This window comes from Oryza glaberrima, chromosome 1 (assembly GCF_000147395.1).
Source record: "Oryza glaberrima chromosome 1, OglaRS2, whole genome shotgun sequence".
Classification (NCBI taxonomy): Eukaryota; Viridiplantae; Streptophyta; class Magnoliopsida; order Poales; family Poaceae; genus Oryza; species Oryza glaberrima.
In genome coordinates, this window is record NC_068326.1 from 23558295 (window position 1) to 23580384 (window position 22090).

General features: G+C 43.0%; 2 protein-coding genes across 4 annotated transcripts; one reads left to right on the forward strand and one right to left on the reverse strand.

The window, feature by feature from the left end:
- The first annotated feature begins 946 nt into the window (after positions 1-946).
- Positions 947-8824, forward strand: LOC127756662 (probable isoprenylcysteine alpha-carbonyl methylesterase ICMEL2). 3 transcript variants are annotated; one of them, XM_052282033.1, is made up of 13 exons: positions 1146-1407; positions 2694-2770; positions 3252-3321; positions 3402-3482; positions 3562-3636; positions 3744-3845; positions 4285-4422; positions 4579-4683; positions 5314-5379; positions 5460-5600; positions 6391-6481; positions 7120-7280; positions 8334-8824. In XM_052282033.1, coding segments are annotated over exons 1-13 (1335 nt in total). In that variant the 5' UTR covers positions 1146-1180; the 3' UTR covers positions 8335-8824. The 3 variants fall into 3 exon arrangements, with proteins under 3 accessions (XP_052138001.1, XP_052137993.1, XP_052137985.1); XM_052282025.1 differs by having other exon boundaries at positions 1148-1407; positions 7120-7284; XM_052282041.1 differs by lacking the exon at positions 4579-4683 and having other exon boundaries at positions 947-1407; positions 7120-7284.
- Positions 8825-20261: 11437 nt separating this feature from the next.
- Positions 20262-22090, reverse strand: LOC127769902 (protein MIZU-KUSSEI 1-like). Its single transcript, XM_052295565.1, has one exon. The coding sequence runs from the start codon at positions 21967-21969 to the stop codon at positions 21055-21057; it is 915 nt and encodes a 304-aa protein (XP_052151525.1). The 5' UTR covers positions 21970-22090; the 3' UTR covers positions 20262-21054.

The following is a 22090-nucleotide window of genomic DNA, read 5'->3' on the forward strand; positions in this document are numbered from 1 at the left end:
CCGCACAGCGCAGGCTGCCGGCTCTAGAACCTGCAAGATTCTCTCGCACCGCACGCAGCTTTGGCGCCGTCTGCGGCTGGTGTGCGGCCCCGCCACCACCAACCCATTTATGCCCATACTCCGTCACCGAGACGATTAGGTTGTTACACTCTTTCGAGTTCCGTCCATGAAATTCCCTATTTCGTGGACAGGTTCGGAATACTCCCTCTTTATAATATGTTCGTTTTAACTCATCCTATTTATATTTTTCTTTAAATAATTATTGTATTGAAGTTTATAAAAGTGAGAAACGCGTAAGGGTCTTCCAGCTAGCTCTACAAGGTGGTTGGCTAGACGACCTAAGTTTGAAACCTCACCCCTTTTAATTATTTGATATTACGTTCTTCTCTAATATTCGCGTCTTTTAGTTTATAAAAGTAATAAATAATTGTATTGAAAATAGATAAAATGAGAAATTGTTATATTAAAATTTGATAAAATAAAGGTATTCTAATGTTGGGATGAGTAAAAGATGAATTTATTTTGAGGTTAAAGAAGTGTATCGGAATTGTGGCACCGGTTGAGCGCCGCGGTCATTGCGTGCACTTTCGGTCGAGCTTGGTCCATCATTTTTTTTTCTAAAAATGAAAATAGAATCTGGTTCCGCTATATATTTTTATGGCCGGTGAAACACGAGAGACACCGATGAAATCTCATGCTCCTCTGCCTGCCATGTGTCTGCACGATACAGATTTAACGTTTGCCCCGTAGCGTGAGTTGGGAGTAAAATAGGAGTAATTTTTTTCAGGAGGAAAACGCTGACATCACTGTCTGTACTGCAATATCAAATTTTACTCGGAACAATCCGACAAAATCCTCTCTTTCTCTCTCTTTAGGCGTACGCAAGCGCCGAAAGAGGCAAGCTGCGATACTACGCCGGAAGGAAGGATGCCGAGGCGAGGAGGAAACGGAAGATTTCGCCATGTTTTGCCCGCCTCCGCCCACGCGTCCCTTGTTGCCACGCACTACCCGAGTACTCCGCCTATTTAGGCCCCACCACCACCACCACCCCCCAACTCTCCCCCTCCGACGGCGTCCACCACCCGACCACCTCCCGCACCGTTGCGAGTTGCGACCCACCCACCCACCCGAACCGATTCGAATATCCCGCACACCGCCCCAGCGCCGCGCGCCGCCCGCAATGCGGCCCGTCTCCAGCGCCGAGGAGGTCGGCGCGCTCCTCTCGCGGAGCGACTCCTCCGGCCGCCGCCGCCGCTCGTCGCCGGTGCAGTCCGCGTCCCCGCGACCCGCCGGATGCGGCTGCGGCGGCCCGAGGCGGCAGTCCTCGTTCCGCGACGATGTCGGGCACGCGGCCTCCGAGACGTACCTCGTCACGCGCCTCACCTTCAGCCTCCTGCAGTACCTCGGGTAATTATTCGCTGTTTAGTTTGTTTTTTTCCCCTCTACCCTTGTTAGCCCTTGCGTTGCGTTTGCCCGAATCGATCATGGACTAGCTCACGAGCCAATCGCGGACGCCTCGATGCGATACGTGAGCTGGCGATTTGTTTCCATGCTATTTCCGATGGCGAAGCTTCTGTTTTCTTGGAGTTCCTTCCGTGTGGTGGATTCGAACGCAGCTTTCATGGAGAAGCTAACGATAAGTCGATAATCCACTAGGGAAGTAGGGAGTGTTTTGACTAGGTTGCTGATGCAATTGCGTGTGGAACTTCGAGGACAGGTGAGAGTTGAGACGTACTGGGAATTAAGCTACGGGGTCCACACGAGTGTTTTAACGTTTAGAGGTTTCCCTGGCGTGCAGACTTTTGTTGTTGCTAACACGCACTTTGTCCGTTTTATAAATTAAATTAGCGTATTGGACTATTGGTGTACATGCAGATTCAGTCATTCTGTATTACTCGTGTACTGTACCGCTGTCAGTTAGTCACATGGCCCACTATGTCTTCGTGCAAATTGTGCTCTTGCTTTGGACTTACTGATCAATTAACTGACCAGTATGTATATAAAGTAGTAGCACCATGGAACAGTGTGGCAGCATGATGCACGGCTGCTTCTATTTTACCTGATTATTAGTCATGAATTTTGTTGATGTGATTCTTTCTTGTTGCCTCAGAAATTCTGTTCTACATCTTGTTTAGAATTGAACAGCTGCTGCAGTTAAGATTGTTTACAAGACATGTATACAGCTATAGATGTTCTCATAAGCACAACCAAAGCATAAATATGCTTTTAAGATACTTGTAAGACAGCTAAGTTCACAAGTATATAATGTTTGAGAAGCTTTAATATTGGAATCTTTGAGCGCTATATTCAGGTCTGGGCCTTGCATTTTCAAGTGCCAGTATTTATTTCCAACTCTGCATTCAATGTAGCAAAAGATTCTATCCAGCTAGCGTAACATTACATTAGGCCGTGTTTAGTTCCAAAATAATTCTTCAAACTTCCAACTTTTCCATCACATCAAAACTTTCCTACACACACAAACTTCCAACTTTTCCATCACATCAAAACTTTCCTACACACACAAACTTCCAACTTTTCTGTCACATCGTTCCAATTTCAACCAAACTTCCAATTTTGGTGTGAACTAAACACAGCCTTAGTGACAATTTTCATCCTTTTGCCAAAAAATATCTCGATGAATATAATTGTGTTGGTTTTTTTACATATTCCTTACTATCTTAATTGTTTTGCAGGTTAGGTTACCGGTGGATGTCACAACTACTTGCCCTGACAATCTATGCAATTTTACTTATGCCAGGTTTTTTGCAAGGTATGCTGCAGATAACATGCAGTTCTATTGACTCAATTGTTCAAGTCAGTTGTGTTGCGCATGAAGAGTATGATGCCTTAGGGTTTTATGCAAAAAAAAAAAAAGAAGAAAATTACGGTGGTGATGCCTGCAGGAGGGGGGGGGGGGGAAGACGGATGGACATAGTTCCAAATATTCAGAACTTTGTTTGAACTTCCGAACAAAATTTTTGCTTGGTTTGAGCGTGATTCGGGGCAATATTGTCTAGCATAAGGGGAAGGAAGAGTTCAGATGAGAGGAACAGGAAAGGGTAAAAGGGACTTTTGACCTATTTTGACCAATTTTTACTGGAGACACTTCCTACCAGGACCAACTGGCAAATAATTTTTTTTCAGAATTTCACACCTGACCCTAACACAGTTTCAGAAAAGAATATGGCATGTCTGATTTCTCTTCCTAATTACCCTACAACGTTCTAAAACAGTCCTTTCTTGGTTCACAGTTGGATATTACTATTTCTTCTCAAGTCAGGTTCGTAGAAGTATAGTCTATGGAGAACAACCAAGAAACAGGTAACATCATCATCAATAAAATAAAATAAGAACACTGTTTCCTGTATGTTATTGAAACTGATAAATATTACATTGAACAGGCTAGATTTGTACATACCCAAAGATATCAACAGACCCTGCCCAGTGGTGGCCTTTGTAACTGGTGGGGCTTGGATTATTGGGTAAGTGTTAAGTTTGCAACAAGGCGCCACGGTATTCATTGGCTTTTCTTTGTTGATGACCTTGCACAAAATATTTTAGTTACAAGGCATGGGGTTCCCTTCTTGGGAGGCGGTTGGCTGAGAGAGGAATCATAGTTGCTTGCATTGATTACAGGTGCTGATGACTCCACTGAATCAATACTATATCATTTTATTACTAATGAGGAATTGTACTGTTGGCAATATTTATTTGTTTAATACAACGTTGTACATTTATATCAGAAATTTCCCTCAAGGAACAATAGGTGACATGGTTAGCGATGCTTCCCAGGGTATTTCTTATGTGTGCAACAACATTGCTAGTTATGGAGGTGATCCTAATCGGTAAGATAACAACTATTTCAGTTTCTATTAAGGTTATTATGAAAGGTTCTTACAGAACTGTTATTAAAATTTTGAAGTCAAGTTTGCATGTGAATTTTTTGGCATTTACATAGCAATGTCTGTTGATAGCCTCCTTGAAATTCCTAGAATTATTATTAGAAAAAGAAAGTTGATTTATGGCATTGGTTGCTTACCCTTAAACTCTTCATGCTAGGTAAAGTAGCAAATATCACATGTTCATGTAGATATTTTCTTTCTTCATATTTGTGTAGATATTGTCAAGCCATATATTGATATAATTCTGTTTATTATCTGTCCTTGCTCCTTCAATTCATTAGTCCTTCATAAGTAACTTCCTCCAGAATAACCTTTTGCTATATAAAAACAGCAAATTCTAGCTCCTTCATGACATACTTATGGATTTATGTTAAACCTGTAGGATCTACTTGGTGGGTCAGTCAGCAGGAGCACATATTGCTGCATGTGCCCTCATCGAGCAGGCAGTGAAAGAATCTAGTGGGCAGTTCATTTCTTGGAGTGTTACACAAATCAAAGCATATTTTGGTTTATCTGGAGGGTGAGCTTGCAGTTCGTTTTTATTAGCTTTTTTTTTGCGTGAATATTCCTATTACTGCAACACTGGTATATGCATTGAGTTGGCAGCAAGCAACAAAAAGTCTGCCAACTTCTTATTTAATTTTTGCTATCCTTAAAATTTACACTTGGATGTCAGATATTCTGTTTTCGGGCATATTGGCCGTTTTCTCTGGAAGATATTGTCCTCGGCATATTTGATCAAACACTGGAAGCATGTTATTTTCTTCCAATCTTCAAACAAGTAATTGCATTTATTTGTTTTGGCACGTGAATCAATGGGAGTGCATCCAAATGGGAACTAATCTTAAATAAGAAATAAATTAATAGTCTTCATCATTTCACATCATCTGGGTTAGTTGTATTTGTTACTAACATGTAAATAGAAACCCTATGAATTCTCCCCCAAGTTATTCTTTGTTCCATTCTCTTCATTTGCTGGTGCTTCCATGTGTGCCAATATGAAAGTGGTTCGACCAAACTGCTTAACTCAGTTTCAATTTGACATTCAGGATTTGTAAATAAAACTATCAATGATTCATTGTGCATATTTATGATTTATTATATCAACCTCCTTTTACCCTGATTTTAGTTGACCATCAATTCAATGTGATTACATATAAATCTCTAATGGAGTAAATTGTTTCTCCTAGTCAAACAAATAAATCATTTCTCAATGTGCTGTGGAGTTTGATAGACACTTCAAAAGTTATCTCCTGAAGATGAATTATGATGATTGTTATCACCATATTACGAATAAGCACCAGCCTCCAATATTCAATTGTTTTCTTTTCTCTTTCGGATTATTCTGATAGAATACTAAGCATACATTGGAATTTGGAAGCACTAACAACATTTTTTTTTTGGGGAGCAGATACAACATGCATAGTTTGGTTGACCATTTTCATGAACGTGGTCTTAATCGTTCAATATTTTTCAGGTAGTAATATGTCTATGCTTGGAAAGTGGTTTGTTTTGTTTAAACAGCAGTTAAGGAAAATTTTTGAATAACTGTTTCAGCATAATGGAAGGAGAGGAGTCATTGTCACGTTATTCTCCGGAAATTGTTGTCAAGCAGTCAAGTTCCCAGACAATAGCTCTTCTGCCTCCCATTGTTCTTATGCATGGAACTGAAGATTATTCAATACCATCATCTGCCAGGTTTCTTCTTATGCCTTCTGCAGATGTCCATTTAAGATGACACAAGACAAACTTGAGCAAATGCACACTTCACCTATACCTATCTACCCTCCATTTTTTTTATGGCATGACATGCAGGTGTTACTAAAGGAAATTTTATTTACTAAGTCCAGTTTCACTTGAATTTAGGAAGCAATGCCAATCTAAGTTGAAAAAAAGCTGGATTGATGAAGGCATAAACCAAGATGTAGCATGCCTAACATCTCTAATGCCCCAATTCTTCCCTTATACTCTCCATCCTTTTCCAGTGTTGTCTATTAGAAGCTTAAATGTAGCATATCATGAATATGAAGTCTTTTTACATCTTGGCTATTACAAGCCTAAATGTGGATATACAGAGCAGAGAATTGAAGAAAAGCATTTGCAGTTTTTCTAGATAGAACCGGAGCATAAGTTCTTATATTGCATTTTTCATTAAATCTGGAGTTCAAAGGACAGTAGATTTATCAAAGTACTTGTAAATAGGAGATTGATTGTATAGAATGCCAAGTTTATTGAGACCATTATTTGTCTTCCCATATTCAACACTAGTACAAAATAGTTCAGAGTTAAACTGTTAGAACAAATATTACTGTGTTGTGCTACTTGTTTTTCTATTATAAACATGCTTTCAGCTATATTGGTTCTTGTTGCCATGTACTGTAAGATTGTTCTGTGTAGTGGATGGATCATTTGTTGATTGACCCCTTGTTGAACTGGCATAATGTTTTCCATTTTCATGATACCAGTTACTCTGTTTTTTTGTATGCAGTCAAACTTTTGCTGACGTCCTTCAACAAGCTGGTGCTCAAGCCAAGTTACAGTTGTACGAAGGCAAAACACATACAGATATATTTATACAGGTAATATACGCGGAATGGCTATAATGAATTTATTTTTTCTGGTCTCAAGCTCTATTAGTATCGGCAGCACTTAGATGTGTAAAGTTAAAGTTACGTGCAATGTTTTATGGCAAGGGTCATGATCTTTTTTGCCGTATCTCACCGATTTCTGACTTCTAAGTTCTAACTGAATTAGGCTAAGTAGTGTTAAGTTTTGTACTCACGTTACCACTGTTAGGAGATTTTAAAATAGTTAAAATGAAAAAAGCATCAGGGAAATTTTGATGAAGTTACCAGTTTCCAGTCGATTGCTGACCATTTTGAACTACCAGTGTTGGTGTATCCCAGCTGTCCTGGATTATCACACACTAACGAGGAACTGGTATTGACCAATCATTTGGAATCTGGTTTGAGTTAGATGTTAAGATCTTGCAAAAGATATACTTAGGTATTATATTGCCGCGTTCTTTTTTGATATATAATAAAAGCACGTTGCTATCTTTTTTTTGTCTTAAACCTTTTTTTATAATACAGTCTTTTGAAAGTATATAGATTTTTTTTTTTGCTGTGGGACTATAATATCATTTACTTATGAGTTCTTATAGTTGTTCAATTAAACTTCCTTTGATTATAACCTGTTTCTTTACATCTTTCCATAGGATCCTCTTCGGGGTGGAAGAGATCCATTGGTTGAAGATGTATTGTCTATTATTCATGTTGATGATGAAATTACACAAGAAAAGATTGCTCTGGCACCAGCTCCAAGGCGCCTGGTGTTTGAGTGGCAATTACAGCTGGCCCGTCGAATTAGTCCATTCTAGTAGGTAATCACTATTATTTTTTGTGTAGTTGTGATTTTGTATTTATTCTAATAAAATTATAAGGTATAAGTGGCGCTTAAGTTTCAAATGTCAGTATTTTGGTGTTTCTAAGTTGTATATCTTCTGTTAAGGGACTCTGATAAGATATTTTGTTTTAAAAGACAGAACTATTCTCAATGACAATACAACCGACTTGTAAACCATTGGTTATTTATTACTTATCTAAAATAGAAACCGAACTTGCATGTAGAGTTGAAATCTGAAACTATGATCCTGTGGCCTGTGGGACTATGGCTGTTTGGTTTGAGGAATCAGACCATCTAGGATGGGTCATCCATCATGGGATTATCCTACAAGTTTGGTGCAATTACTCACACAGTTCCAGATCCATCAATTTTTAGAGCTGGGTAGAAAATCCATGGGTCTGGATCTGTGATTATATTAGCATTTGGATGAATCATTTTGTTTGTATTTTATAGGAAATATAAAATTTCAAACCACTATTGTTTAACTAACAAACTCTAAATCCAGAAAGGATCTAAGATCTGGTGTTGTGCCAAACAGGGCCTAAATATGTACTTTTGGGGATGAGATGATGGTCCAATTTCATTCGTTAAACCAAACAACCCATTGTCAAGTGGTCAATCGATCTCCTCATTCCTCAAATCAAACAGGCCATTAGAACTGGAATATCATTTTCCACGATATGCTTAGAAAAGTCTTTGTGCCACCTTCTATGTAATCAAACAGGCCAGATGCTTTTTTTCCCTATTTGAGTGGTGATATTATGGTGAACTTATTTAAAAGACCACCATATGTGCAATGGCAGTTTGAGAATTTAGTTGTTGAGGGATTTGAGGTTGGTTCTACATTTGTTTGTGAATATTATATTTAAAATACATTATTTGCTAGTCCAAACTGTTTTAGTAACAGTTTGCAATTTCTATGTTCACTACTCGTTTGTCCATTAATTCGTTGAAGTATTTATGCCAACTATTGGATTATTTGCATATTAATGAAATTTATACTTATTTGGAAATGTTTGGATGCAGATTTTTGCAGAGGAATTTGTACATTAAATATCTAACTAATGCAAAGTACATATGTGCATTTTCTGCCTTAATGAGGAAAGGATTATTGGCGAAGCCATTGTAGATGGGATCAGGCAAGCTAAACCTCCTTTCATGGGCATTTGGCACTTTAGAACTCTGCGGAACTTGTAGATGGTATTGAATAGAAGTGGAAGCTACATGATTGGAAACCACATCTTTTTTCTCTTCTTGTACATAGTGTTGTATATTATATCAGTATATCACTCAAGGCTTGTAACCATGCTTATATTCTACTGTAGAACCTTGTAATCATGGGTAATTTTAGTAAAGCAGATAATATTACTATCTAGCTAATCTAGAAGCTCATGCTGTAGTTAGATTGATATAGCAAGACACTTTTGCAGTGTTCCCGACAGCAATCGGTATATTGTAGCAACTGCCCAGTCCTTAAGTTCTGTTCCAAGTTACACAAAATTCATTTCTTTTGTACTCGCATATATGCTGCCAGTTATTTTGTAGTTCTTTTTGTAGTGAATTTTCAGTTTTGCTGTTAGCTAGGCCAGTTGTGCTTTGCTTGATCTTTACTATTTTTTCCCCATACGTGTTTGTTCATAGTTGCTCTTTCTTACATGATGGGTTTATTTTCTCGAGTTTTTTTTTTTCAGGCGAAACCTTCAGTGTTTTTTTTTCTCAGTGATGGAATCCAAACAGAATTAACACCAAGTGAAAAAATATGAAGCGGATGTCACAACTGTACCATCTTATTTGTAATATTCATCACATGGGCTGCACACACCGTCAAGACCAGCTTGACTAAGGTTGCTGCTACATGATCAAGACATCACGGGGTGACGAGAGGAAGGGACAGACGGGATTCATAATCCGATAGCATAGCGTAAGATGGAGACCCTCGTACTATCTCCATCTCTCCTGTTGCCACTATCAGTTTTTGGCTGCCGCCGGCTTGCTGCTCTTCACCTGATTTCACATGAAAATAGCCAAATGACTAAATCAACACGAAGAAGAGACGCTGCCAAGAAAACAACAGCAAGATTACCAACATCAAGTTGGATTTGGATCAGCTGCAGTACTATACCTTCTTCTTGGGCTCCCGGGGCTTCTGCTCAGCCTTCTTGACGCCGCCCTTGGCGGCCGCGGGCTTCGTCGCCGTCTCACTGAGCTTGGCAGCCGGCTCCTTGGCAAGTCCGGCAGGTTTCACGGCCTTCAGAGAAGCCATTCTTCTGATGCTTCTCTGCTCTGTTCTGTCCTGACCCTGGGATAAGGCTCAGAAGCTCTTAAGCAGCTGTGTTGTTGATGATGAACTGGAAACGGATGGCAACAAGGTATTTATAGGCCTTCGTGCTAGATATGCAAGATCTCTCTCAAAGTGTGCAGAGTACAAATCCTAGATGTGCAGGAATAAAGGCGCCCTGTATTATTGTTGCTTGTCCAGGCAAGTGATGGCACGATGCAACGGGGGAGCTTTTACAGAATTGGATGCTTGCTAGGTTTGCAGAGTTACCGGACGTGAGTTTGCTATTGGAAATAGTTGAGTTCCATTATTCGTCGAGTCAGATACGCACACTTCGGAGAATATGGATGCTAACACATGAGAAAACCATGCGAGTATGAGTGCGTTTTGCGGCAGATGATCTTGTTTTTTCGTAGTGGTTGCTTCATGCCTGCATGTAGTATTTCCTGGTGAACAACAGGGCCAAACCACGCCAATGCAGCTCATCAGGACAAGCCCAACTGCAGCCCATTTTCTTAAACGATTAAGGTGGGCTGTGCCAGTTGTAACAAAATTGGTGTCGCTTTTATTCCTATGTATAACAAGCTGGGTGTGCATAATGTGGTTTCAGATTTCTTGGGTTGGAACCTCTTATCTATATAGCTTGCGTGCCATAAGATTATGATCAAGTGAAAGAAATGAGTAGAACTTCACAAAAACTAATCTACTTTCTCTGTCTCTGTCCCAAATTATAAGGCCTATAATTTTTTACATGGTTTTTCAATGATATACTTTAACCATTAATTTATTATATTTTATATTTTCAATGAATATGAAATTACCATCACGTGAAAATACTTTAAAATTTGAATCTAGTAATATAACATGCATAATACTTAACATAAATATATGGTTAGTATAATCATTAGTAAAAAATAAACCGAGTTTGATTTTTCTAAAAAAAAGGGCATCTTATAATTTGGGACTGGGGAGTATCGTAGTTCGGCGTTGTACAAATCCACATATGTTTAGCACTGAGTTACACAAAACCACACCATTAATCAATTTAACTACTACTATTGAAAAAAAAATTAAAAACAATTAAGTTAGATGATTAAAACTCTCATATTGTAGATGTTTTGGATTAATTTCATAAATCATAAGCATGGTGGGATAAGAAAAACATTTGATTATACGGTGTAGTTTGTAAAAACCTTAGGACCATAATACGCTTATTTGCCATGTGTTAAAATCTTGGTAGTTTTGTAGTACTTGATCATAATTGAAGTTAGCTGAAATCAAAAGTACTCAAAGAATGGTAGACCAAAGGCCTTACTAGTATTTGACCTTGAATATATGTTTGTACAGGTTGCTGGTCGTAGTACCTTTTTTTCTTTGACAAGTTCTCATGTTTTTAACTTTGCTTTAGTGGGTGTTTATGAGATGACTATAATGATACGCAGATTTCTTGTACATCTGAAGGGAAAAAAAAGAGGAAAATTACTCGGAATAAAATTGTAGTTACACATTGAGGGTTTGATTTGGAGCCTTCCAGTCCACTTCGGAAATTTTGGCGCACACGAACATCGAACAGAATAATAATATATCCTTATTCACCCTAGATGCAACTTCCTGATCGAATTATATATTCCTAATTAACTTCCGTGAGATTCAGATGCCGTCCACACAAAACGAACAAATTGCTTTCTGGTTCGATTTGTCTTACGTGTTTTGAGCAAGAGTCCAATGAACACAAAGGCCGTGTTTAGATGTAAAGTTTTTCTTCAAACTTTCAATTTTTTCATCATATCAAAATTTTCCTACACACACAAACTTACAACTTTTTCATCATATGTTCCAATTTCAACCAAACTTTAAATTTTAGCATGAACAAACACAGCTAAAGTGGAGAGTCCATATGAACACAAAGTGGAGACTCTCCAGCTTGTCTAGGAACTTGGAACGTACTGTCGAGATTCGATTCCGTTCACGCGTTAGTCGAAATTGGCGATTTACGTTGGTGATTTTGGTCGATAGCACAAAACTAATTCAAATTCTATGCAAGCTGCCGAGGCAAGCTAGTTTAGCTCATTGTCGTTCTACGTGTTGATGCAAAACTTGCACGCAACGAGAAAGGCGAGCAAACTTAGAAAGAGAGCGTGCATACTCCGTAATATTTAGAGAGCACGCACAAGTTAGTCGATTCTATCTTGGAATTAAATTCTTACATACAGTACTCCGTAATATTTAGAGTGAATTTCACAAAACCTCAGGTTTTGAGGAATTATTGTTAAGGTTAATTATGTAAAGAATGGCACCCTTTTTTAAAATAAAAACACAAGTTCTAACAGCACAATTCCCGTTTCAAGTTTTAGTGCAAAATAACGGCTATGACCATAGCTATTTCATGATTCCGATAGGTGTACATCCGTTGCTATCTCACTTCCACGGTTCCACTTCCACCAGCTCGCGGGATGGACCCTCCAATCCGCATCCACACCTGGTCAGGCCACCTCCTCATTACGCGAAGGAAAAAAAGTACACCGAAGATCTCTGAACTTGTAATCGAGTTACAAAATCGTCCCCTAACCGTGAAACCCGATACAATACATCCCCCAACTTACAAAACCAGTTCAAACTAGATCCCTCGGCGATTTTAACCCTGGTTTTGTCCGACGTGGCGATTGAGTTAGCGTGGGGCCCATGTGAGCTCCACATGTCAGGATGCCATGTCAGCAGGCCAGCCTCTCCCTTCCTCTCCTTTCCTCCCCTCCCCCTCCCCTCTCTCTCTCTCTCTCTCTCTCTCTCACTCTTCTCTCTGCACTGGGCAGGTCGCCCGACGATAGGGAGGAGGTCGACGGCCGGCCGGTGATACAGCGGCAGGGACACGGTGGCGGAGACACGGGAGAAAGGGAGGGCGGCGGTAGAGCAAGGCGGCATTGGCAGGCGAGCGTGATGGCGGAGAGGCGACGGCGGCGGCAGCTGTGACGCGGGAGGGGAGGCCGGCACCAACCCAGAAGCGGAAGCCAAAGGCGACAGCGTGGGCGAGTGTGGAGACAGAGGGGCTCTTCGCCGTTGGACGCCGCACTGGACGTCGTCATCGCCGATCGGTGCCCTGGAGGGCCTTGCCGCTGGAGCCGGGTGCTTGTGCCCGTCGCCAGCCGGGGCGCCAGCCATCCTCCGTGAGCCAGATGGCACGGGCTCTGCCCCACTTCCTCCATGCATCGGCCACCACCGCCTCCACGGAGACCTCGTCGTGGGCGGCCGTCATCGTCCGATGGCCGATGCGCTGCTCCTCCGACCTCACCCTCTTGCCTCGTCCAGCGGCGACGGTGGCGGCAGGGATAGGGCGACGTCGATAGTGACCTTGTTGGGGAAGTGGTGCAGGCGACGGCGAGGAAGGTGGAGGCCGAGGCAGAGTTATGACAGGGAGTGCCGTTGGCGAGTCTGCACATGCGGCGGCTCGTGTGGTCGCTAACGACACCTGCTCCTGCATCGTTGCCGCCACCAAAAGGCCCTTCCTAGCCCCCGTGTTCCCCTGCCGCGCCTCTTCTTCCCCTCCCCTCTCCACCTCTCTTCCTCTCTCCTCCCCTCTCCATGGGTGGCACTCGGCAGAGAGCAGCTAGGCGTGGGCGGCCGGGAGAGGAGCTGCATGGTGGTAGCGGGCGACGTGGGCGTTCTTGGCGTGTAGAACGCCTTAGATGCATGCGAGCGGCGGGCGGCGGGGAGCAGCTGGGCTGGGCGGCGAGGAAGGAGCGGCGCTCGAGGGGCAGGGAGCAGCTGGGCGCGGGGCGGGGGAAGGAGCTGCTTTGCCGCTGGCCGCGCCCACGCAGAGCCACTCCCCCGCCGGCTACTTGTGGAGAGAAGAGGAGAGGAGAGAGTAAGAGAGGTGGAGAGGGGGAGGGGAAGAAGAGGCTGACGTGTGGGGCCCACGCTGAGTTAGCTGCCGCGTCGGACAAAATCAAAGTCAAAACCATCGAGGGACATAGTTTGCACTGGTTTTTCTAAGTTTGGAGATGTGTTGTATAAGGTTTTACGATTTTGGAACTCGATGACAAGCTGGGGACCTTTGGTGTACTTTTTCCTTACGTGAATACAGCGCCTCCCCAATATTTCGGCTCGTATGCCTCTGCGACGATAGTAGTTTGTGGGCCGTTGCCCGACGTTACTCCGCATTGCTGCTCGGTTTCGTCCGGCCACGGGTATAGGTTAGCCTACAACTAAGAGCATCATTTGTGGCTGTGCTACCGAGCTGTTTTTTCATCGTATGAACAATAGCACTGCAGCAGTGCGTACGATATAACTATACCATTACACAAAAACTTACACCACCCATCCATCTGCTGAGCAGAGTGCCATTTGTCGGATCTGGGTTATTCCGAAAATCCAGCGAGGAAATGGATTAGTGCCCCCCTATCTTTTCCTTGTTAGAGCAGGTTCAATAGCAGGCTATAAGCCAGCTATAAATATATTTTAAGAAATTAAATGAGGAGAGAGAAGAGCAGCGGGCTACAGATTTGTAGCCAGCTGTAGCACAGACTCCAAGACGCAGTGTGTGTATGACAGGTGGGACCAGATATTAATAGTGTAGTATGTAACTATTATATAAATAAGCTATTAGATTGGCTATAGATGAATTGGAGCTAGTAGTTGGCTATATTATTGAACTTGCTCTTACGGCGATGAAACCTCACACGATGCTTGTGCCTCGCGTCATTAAGGAGTACTTCATCCATCCCAAAATAAAATAACCTTCTAGTATAAATTTGGGGATATGTTAGATATACATATATCTAGATTTTTAATACTAAAATATATTACTCTATATTCTTAAAATTAGTTTATTTTGACGCGGATTGAATACTAGAGTACACAGAAGAGTAGATCTCGTATCTTTTCTCCTCTCCTCTCCGGCCCGACGAACAAAAGACCGAAAGAGAGGCGAGCAGGAGTAGTCATGTGTACATTGGCCATCACATCAATCGTGCCGCTCGACGGCTCGACTCACAGGACACAAGTGACTGCAATAATAATACTATAATCATGACGGGTCCATCAATTTCTGCATCTCCGTCCCCCAAAAAAGCAAGTGACAGACAGCACAGCTCCACTCCATGGCTGCCGTAGAAATTTTTACTACAGTCATCAGGAGTAAAAGCACGGTCCCGGTGCCGTCGCCATCGCCACCCGCGGAAGCGCCATCGCCACCCGCGGAAGCAACAGCATCGCAGCTATGCGCAGCGGAAGATTGCACGCGCCAACGCCAGGCGGAGGCCGATTGGCCGCCGCCTCCGCTGCTGCCGCCGCCGGTGGCACCGCGGAAGCACGAGTATACTTCTCTTCGTTCCCCTGTGAGCCAAATCTCCTCTTCTGGCTTGGCTTTCCAAGTTCCCATGCTTGATCTGTAATTTTTTTTCTTATTTTCTTGCTACAAGTAGTCAAGTGCTATCATGGATTTTGGATCTGGAAGTTCAGGCTAGTGCATGTGCATCTAGCAATACTAGTGCTAGCGCCGCTGCTCATGCAGCTGCTGATTTATCAAGAGAAAGCAAGGGCAAGTAACATCTTGATATTGGTAGTGGTCGATCGGTAGGTGTTGGGTCCTACTTGCCTAGTCGGCACTTTACTTGATGTTGTAAGCACGATGTATCAATTTATTTGTCTTTCATGTATGTGTTGATTTTTGTCTGAATTCGTCAACTTGAATTATCTAGAAAAGATGGTGAGTGATTGCATTTAATTGATATAATGCTTGTGTCAAATATGAATTGATCACTTTCTGCTAAAAAAAATGTCAAATTTTGATCGTAAAGCATTGGTACTGGACCATTTCATGATTCAAAGTTGTAGCATCTTTCAGATCAGATACTATTATGCAATACCCTTTTTTTCTTCTCATGCCATTGACGAGTAGGTTCAGGCCCAATGTGCCAATGATTCGAGTGCATTGAGGTGGGGATCAACTCGTGAACACCGTAAAAAGCTTACAATGAGCTTTGCCTACATCGTTTCTCCCTTTCCAATTCGTTGCCCGGCCTGTAATCAGAGCACCAGGTTCATCGGCGCACAATTCAATTCAGACTCTCGTACATTCAGCACGTGTGAGCCACGCAGTGCTAATACTAGAGTTGGCGTGGTGCTCTTTACATGATTACTGCTGCTGTTTCGTGCGAACAAGCCCCCCCGAGCTTTTCCGTTGAAAAGGCGCTAATTAGCTCTGTCCTATCTGATAATATTCCTCTCAGCTTTGTGCTGATTGAATGGATTGAGATGCAGTCTGTCGAGCCGAGCCGGGCAGGAGTTCATGGGTAGGCGCCGCATGCTGTCCTGGGCGAGCCCCCATCGAATGATAGCATGAGGCCATCATCACTTGCGTGCTTAGTTAATAGAGGCTTAATCGCTTTTAGTGGGTATAAGCTGCAGGGAATGTCGCCTTGTCTTACCTAGCCGAAAAGACCAAGAGCTTACTAGCTTTAGCACGAATCCACGCGAGGAAGAAGTAGGCACAGCGCCCTGTTAGACTGACAGAGAAGAATAGAAAACCACTGTATATACTGTCAGAAGTTCCAAACTGTTAGTGAGTGTTGCTGTTTTGAACCATATGAGTTCAGAAGTTGAGTTTAGCGGCAGCTCTGCAACTGCAACGATTCTGGGAGCAGTAGCTGGGAGCTTGAGAATTGAGATGCATTCTGAAATCAAGCGTCTTGCTTTGTTGTGTAAAACTGCTTGGCATGACCCGTCGGAACAAAACGTGATTACAGTGAAAAGAGAAGGATAAGCCAACGTACGTGGAGAGAAGAGGTAAACAGTGAGGATCTGATGATATACAGCACGAAGTACCGGCCCGATAAACGAGAAGGGAATCCATATCTGTGGAGTCGCTTGTGCCGAATCCACCATCTGACATTCATGAAGACATCAATCACCTTGCGAGAGGCAGAAAGGGGAGGAGGCCGAGGAAAAAGATATCTCTCCAAGCACAAGCAGGTCACACCAGAGTACGGAGTACCAATCAGGTTTTAAAGAGAGCTGTCCTTCCATGCGCCATGATTCGACCCATCGGGTCTTACCAGAGCAGAGAAGCAGGATCCTTCGAAGACGACGACCCCGGTCACCTCTCACAAGTCACACCCCTTCCGACTGTTCCATGCTCCAATATGCACTACAGGTATTGCATCAATGGTTTAAGGGGCCTCTAGTTCTAGCCAGGGTTTAGGATTCCGACAGGACCTTCCGTTTCGGGCACCGGCAAAATTTGGAATTTCGTGAAATCCGGTGGAAAACCGGTAAATTCTGAATAAATTTCATAAAACAAAATTTGAATACAAATCCCTGAGTTTGCCGACAAGTTCTCGAAAACCGGTCGGTTTTGGCGAAATTCTGATCGAAATCATCGAAATTCCGATCGGTAATTTGTTTCTTTTTTTAATTCTTTATTCTTTTCTTTCCTGATGTAGCTTTTAGTAAATACACACAATACATCATTTTTTTTTTGAAAATTTATATCTCAATAGGTTCTATAAATATCATAGTATTTATAAGATTTTTTTATCAATTCAAATTTAAATTTGGATGAAACTCCTTGAAATCTCAGATGGTTTCTACTTTCGAGCCTCGTCGAAACGTCGAAATTTCGCGAAATCCGATCGGATTTCGTCGGAATCGTAAACCCTGGTTCTAGCCACGCAGCTTCCAGATTTCTCACCAGATATTCAGCCTTGTTCGGATTGTAGCCAAATAAACCTGACCAAATTTAACAATATTGCTAAGTTTTGGCTGGATTTCTTATGTGTTTACAAGAGTTTGGTAAGAAACTAAATGCCTTTTTTTAATAATTTGGTCCTTTTTAAAAACTTATTTCAAAACTAACCCTCGCCAAAAACTTCAACTAAAAATAGGCCGTGGACTCAGCACCAATCCTGTTGGTGCTAAGGTCCAACGTCTCAGCACCAAATAGTACAGCGCTAAAATTTGCCACGCTAGCATAGTTGGTTGTGGACGTGGCATGGGTCAGCGCTAAAGTGTTTGGTGCTAACCCCATATACGTAATAATTAGACATTGTGCTATTCTTTGTCATGATTTCTTCATAGTTCAGCGTTTAACCGCTTTTTTTGGTTTTTCTCTGTTACCCATAGAAAAGTGAAAAAAAAAAGGTGCAAGCTCAAGGTTCGAACCTAGGTCACCAAGTCAAGGGATGGGCTTCACCACTGCACTACATGATATCAAAATATACTTCACGTACTTAACAGGTATACGGGAGTCAACGCCAAATGCATTGGCGCTGACCCCACGCCATTTGTGGATCCACGTGGGCAAGGGTTCAACGCCAAAGGCACTAGCGCTGAGCCCACGGCCTATTTTTTGTTAAAGTTTTTGGCGAGGGTTAGTTTCAAAATAAGTTTTCTAAAAGGACTAAATTGTCAAAAAAGGAACTAAATGGATGCACAATTTTGGTAACTTTACCAAAGGATGGTATGGTTTGAGATGACATCGATCTGAACAACCCCATAGATTTTGTAGTTATAGAATGTGAGCAAAGTACATTTTGCACCCCTAAATTCTTATATTTGTCAAAAATACACTCCCCAACTACAAACCCAAGCATAATACACCTCTCAACTTTCAATGTTGAATACTTATTTCTACTCGAGTTGTTTTATCGTGGTTTTTGTACACGTGGGATGCTGCGTCACCCTTCATCACGTTAACGCATAGGAAAATATAGGCCAAGCCCATATTGCTTGGTTGGTTCGTTTTGACCTAGCTTTTTCACAAGCAGCGATAACGGCGGCGTGGAGCTTCGAAGGCATCAGCGCTATGAACGTAGGGGATAGCAGGAGGCCTACTGGAAACGGTGCACGGCGGCGGGGAAGGAGCATCTCCAACAGGTTGTGGCTGTAGTCGGCGGAGGAGGTGTCATGGGGAAGGAGCAGATCCAAGACGTTGCACACGGTCGCCAACCGAAGCAGCTGTATGCGGTCGCTAATAGAGAGGGCTGAGCACATAACAAGAATCTCCACACAGGGAGGAAACAAGGGCAAGTAGGTGGAATCCGTGAACGACGGAACAAGTAGATCGAGGGACATGACCAGCTTTGGAAATGGCAGCACGGGAAGGACTTTATGATCTGCATCGTAGTTCTCCAGACAAGGTAGAAGCAAGCCACCTCCAATTCGATACAGAGAGGGGACATTTGATTATTCTCTAGCTGTTATATGCGAGTGTGGTAGAAAGGTGGCAAGATGGATTTCATAGTGTGAATAATCAACATGGAAATACCTAACATGCGTAGCTTAGGTAAGTTGGTAGAACAGGGAGGCCTCCTTTCAGCTGCGCCGGTCTCAGGCACCACCTATGCCGGCGGCGAGAACCCTACCGTCATTGCCGTGTGTCATCTCCTTGTCCACTTTACAGAACCATAAACAGGGAGAGAGAAAGAGAGAATGCATGTGACGGTGTGAGAGAGAAGGCAGGCCTACACGCTGTATTAAACTATTAATGTATTATTATATTTCATCCAATGTTGCAAAGGGCTAACGTGGCATCCCACGTGTAAAAAACCATAGCAAAACAACTCAAAGAGGGTTAAGTGTCCAACATCGATAGTTGGGGGTGTATTATACTAGTTTTTTTTTTAGGGTGTCAAATTTTCAGTATTAATATATTTCAAATATATATCCTAAGTATATGGAGTCATGTAAGCATGACTGCATGAGTCCATCGTTACCGGTGCTTCCTCTTAACCCTGAGTATTATGATCAAAACATACCACTAAACAATGTGGACCAATTTGACTAGCTACTATCAGAAGATACCAAACTTAGATGATTACAATATATTTTTAAATATATAACATTGTTAACTTTTACACATGACACTTAACCACTCATATTATTTAAAAAAACAATAAATACTAATAACCATTTGTTTTATTGTGATGTGTTTTTATTAATTATTAAAGATATTTTGAACATGACCTATATTCCTTCATATTTGCACTAAATTTGTAATAACATGAATTATTAAATGTCATGTTAAAAATCAACAAAATAGAAAAAAAATAATATGTACTATGATTTTATTATAAAAGTTCTATTCATTAACTTGTACATTAGCATTGGGCATTCGCGGCCATTGGCTAGCTACCTGCGCCGCAATCTCAAGCGGTCACTGATCACAACTCAACAAAACACAAATTAAACAAACTTAAGTTGTGAAAATGCTAGCTGTGCATACGATTGTTATGCACGATTCTCGTACGATTACGATTGTTATGTACGATTACTAACGGATGGTGAACCTTACTTGTTGCATCGCTAGGAAACGGCTGGACAACATCGTACTAGCTTCGTATGTGACATATCGTATGTATAGTAGCTCTCAATATTTACTAGGTATATACCTATATAGACAGACCCATATTCAGATTCATAAACATAATTTTTCATTGACTGGGTGTAATTGAGCTGTTTGGTGCACTCATTTAAAATGGAACATATAGCTAAGTGTTTCTTTATGAATTTAGTCTTTCCTTGCTCTATCTTGTTTTAACACTCCACGGGTTTCATATTTATACCCCCAATCTTGACAGTAAAATACAGGAAAATTAAGCTTACGAATAAATAAAGTGATTTACATAATAAATAAATAAAGTGATTAGAAAAACAACTTCGGAAAACAGATGTACTCCGGCAGTCCGGCATTCTGTCGGTCCCACATTATCGCAGAGACAAATGCATGAGAACAAAGACAATTGATGCAGTTCGATAATAATCATTACTATCACATAATCTTTCTGGATAATACAACACTGTTCACCGGTCATCCCTGCTCCTTCCTGATATCTGGATCTCCCTTCTTTCACTGGAGCCTGGAGGAGAAGGACCATCTGCCTCTAAGTCACCTGACTCTAGGTTCACTGACTCTAGGTTTGTAGCAAAAAGAACCTATATGTTAGTAACTCAAAATCACATAACTTATATGTTAGTAACTCAAAATCACATAACTTAAGTTAAAAGATCTTAATCATCTTTCGCTAGTACAATACCAATTGAGATCACCCATCACTGGATTAGGAAAATGACGTCCTAGACCTTCTTGAGTACTGTTTACTAAAGAACTTACCATACTTTCTCTGTATATAGGAGTGATATCTTTAGATTAAGATCGTTCGACTTAAATTATACGACTTTCAGTTACTGATATGTGAATCCTCTTTGCTATAGACCCATACGTCAGTGACACTAAACTCACATGATCGAACACCTCAGTCCAATAACTCCTAGGCACCAAACAAAGTGCCCAAAAAAACATAAAAGAAAGAAAAAATAATTCCATTTCAATCCCAGTTTCCATATGCATATTATTCCAGAACCACTCATACCGTCACACTACCTACTAAAGTACTACTAGCCTACAACAGGAAACAACAAAGCATGCAAGAACTGACACGATACAAGAAAACGTGAGAATGGGAGACGCTCGAGTGATCAAACTCTAAGGAGGTAGACGCTGAGCTCCGGGCCGCCATTGTTGTTGCTGCCGCTGCCGCCGCAGTCCGGGTTCATCATGTAGAACGCCTCGGAGTCACGGGAGCCAACGACGCGCTCGAACCGCGCGCGCATGTACATGACGTCGCCCTCCCCGCCGCCGCACGCCGCCGGTATGACACCCGCGCCCATGGACACGGGCTCCAGCGCGCGCAGCACGCGCCAGTCCGCGGCGCCGCACTCGCGCCGCACCGCGTACCCGCAGCTCCTGCCGTTGCAGTACGCGCGCCACACCGTCTCCTCCACCAGCTTCCTGCCGCCGGCGCTGGAGGAGGAGGAGGAGGGGGCCGCGGCGGTGGTGGGGAACGCGCAGGCGCCGCCGCCCTTGGCGCGCTCGCACTCGAGCGCGATGCGCACGAGGCCCGAGGCCATCTCGCGCACCAGCGACGCCGTGAGCGCGGCCAGCTCCAGGAGCAGCGCGGGGCACGCGCGCGGGTCCACCTGGAACGCGAGGTGGACGTGGCCGCGGCGGTGCCCGTAGAGCGTGCCGGTGAGCCGGGCGCCGAGCCCGACCTGGCGGTGCCGGCCGGCGAGGGCCGCGGCCAGCGCCGTGCGCAGGCGGGACACGGCCGTGCGTCCCTTCCTGCGCTGCTGCTGCGGCTGCTGCTGCTGCTGCTGCTGCTGCTTGAGCGGCTTGCAGGGCGGAGGGGACACGAAGTCCTCGGAGTGGAACGACGGGCAGGTGGAGGAGAAGGCCATGGTGGCCTCCTCGTCGTCCTCTGCCTTGATGAAGTCGTCCTCCCCTGCATTGCTGGCGCCATGGCTGCTGCTCTTGCCAAGAACTGGCCACTTGAAGTGCCTCCTGGAGAAGGAGAAGGATGACTCGTGAGGGCTCCTCGCCATGATGGTCCTCATCGTTTGTTGCTGAAGAGAGTGTGTGTGACCGCGGTGTGTTCTTTTCTACTACCCGTTTCCGAGTGGAAGAGGAGGCGGCGAGGAATGGAGGTTTTGTACTGCGGGGGGAGACTGGTGAGCA

Bases quoted from the DNA above. Each gene is read 5' to 3' on its own strand.
- LOC127769902 (XM_052295565.1), bottom strand. From the start codon at position 21,969: ATGAGGACCATCATGGCGAGGAGCCCTCACGAGTCATCCTTCTCCTTC.
- LOC127756662 (XM_052282041.1), top strand. From the start codon at position 962: ATGTTTTGCCCGCCTCCGCCCACGCGTCCCTTGTTGCCACGCACTACC. The intron at 2,771-3,251 runs GTATGCTGCAGA...CTTGGTTCACAG, and splicing joins TATGCCAGGTTTTTTGCAAG to TTGGATATTACTATTTCTTC. The intron at 6,482-7,119 runs GTAATATACGCG...ATCTTTCCATAG, and splicing joins ATACAGATATATTTATACAG to GATCCTCTTCGGGGTGGAAG.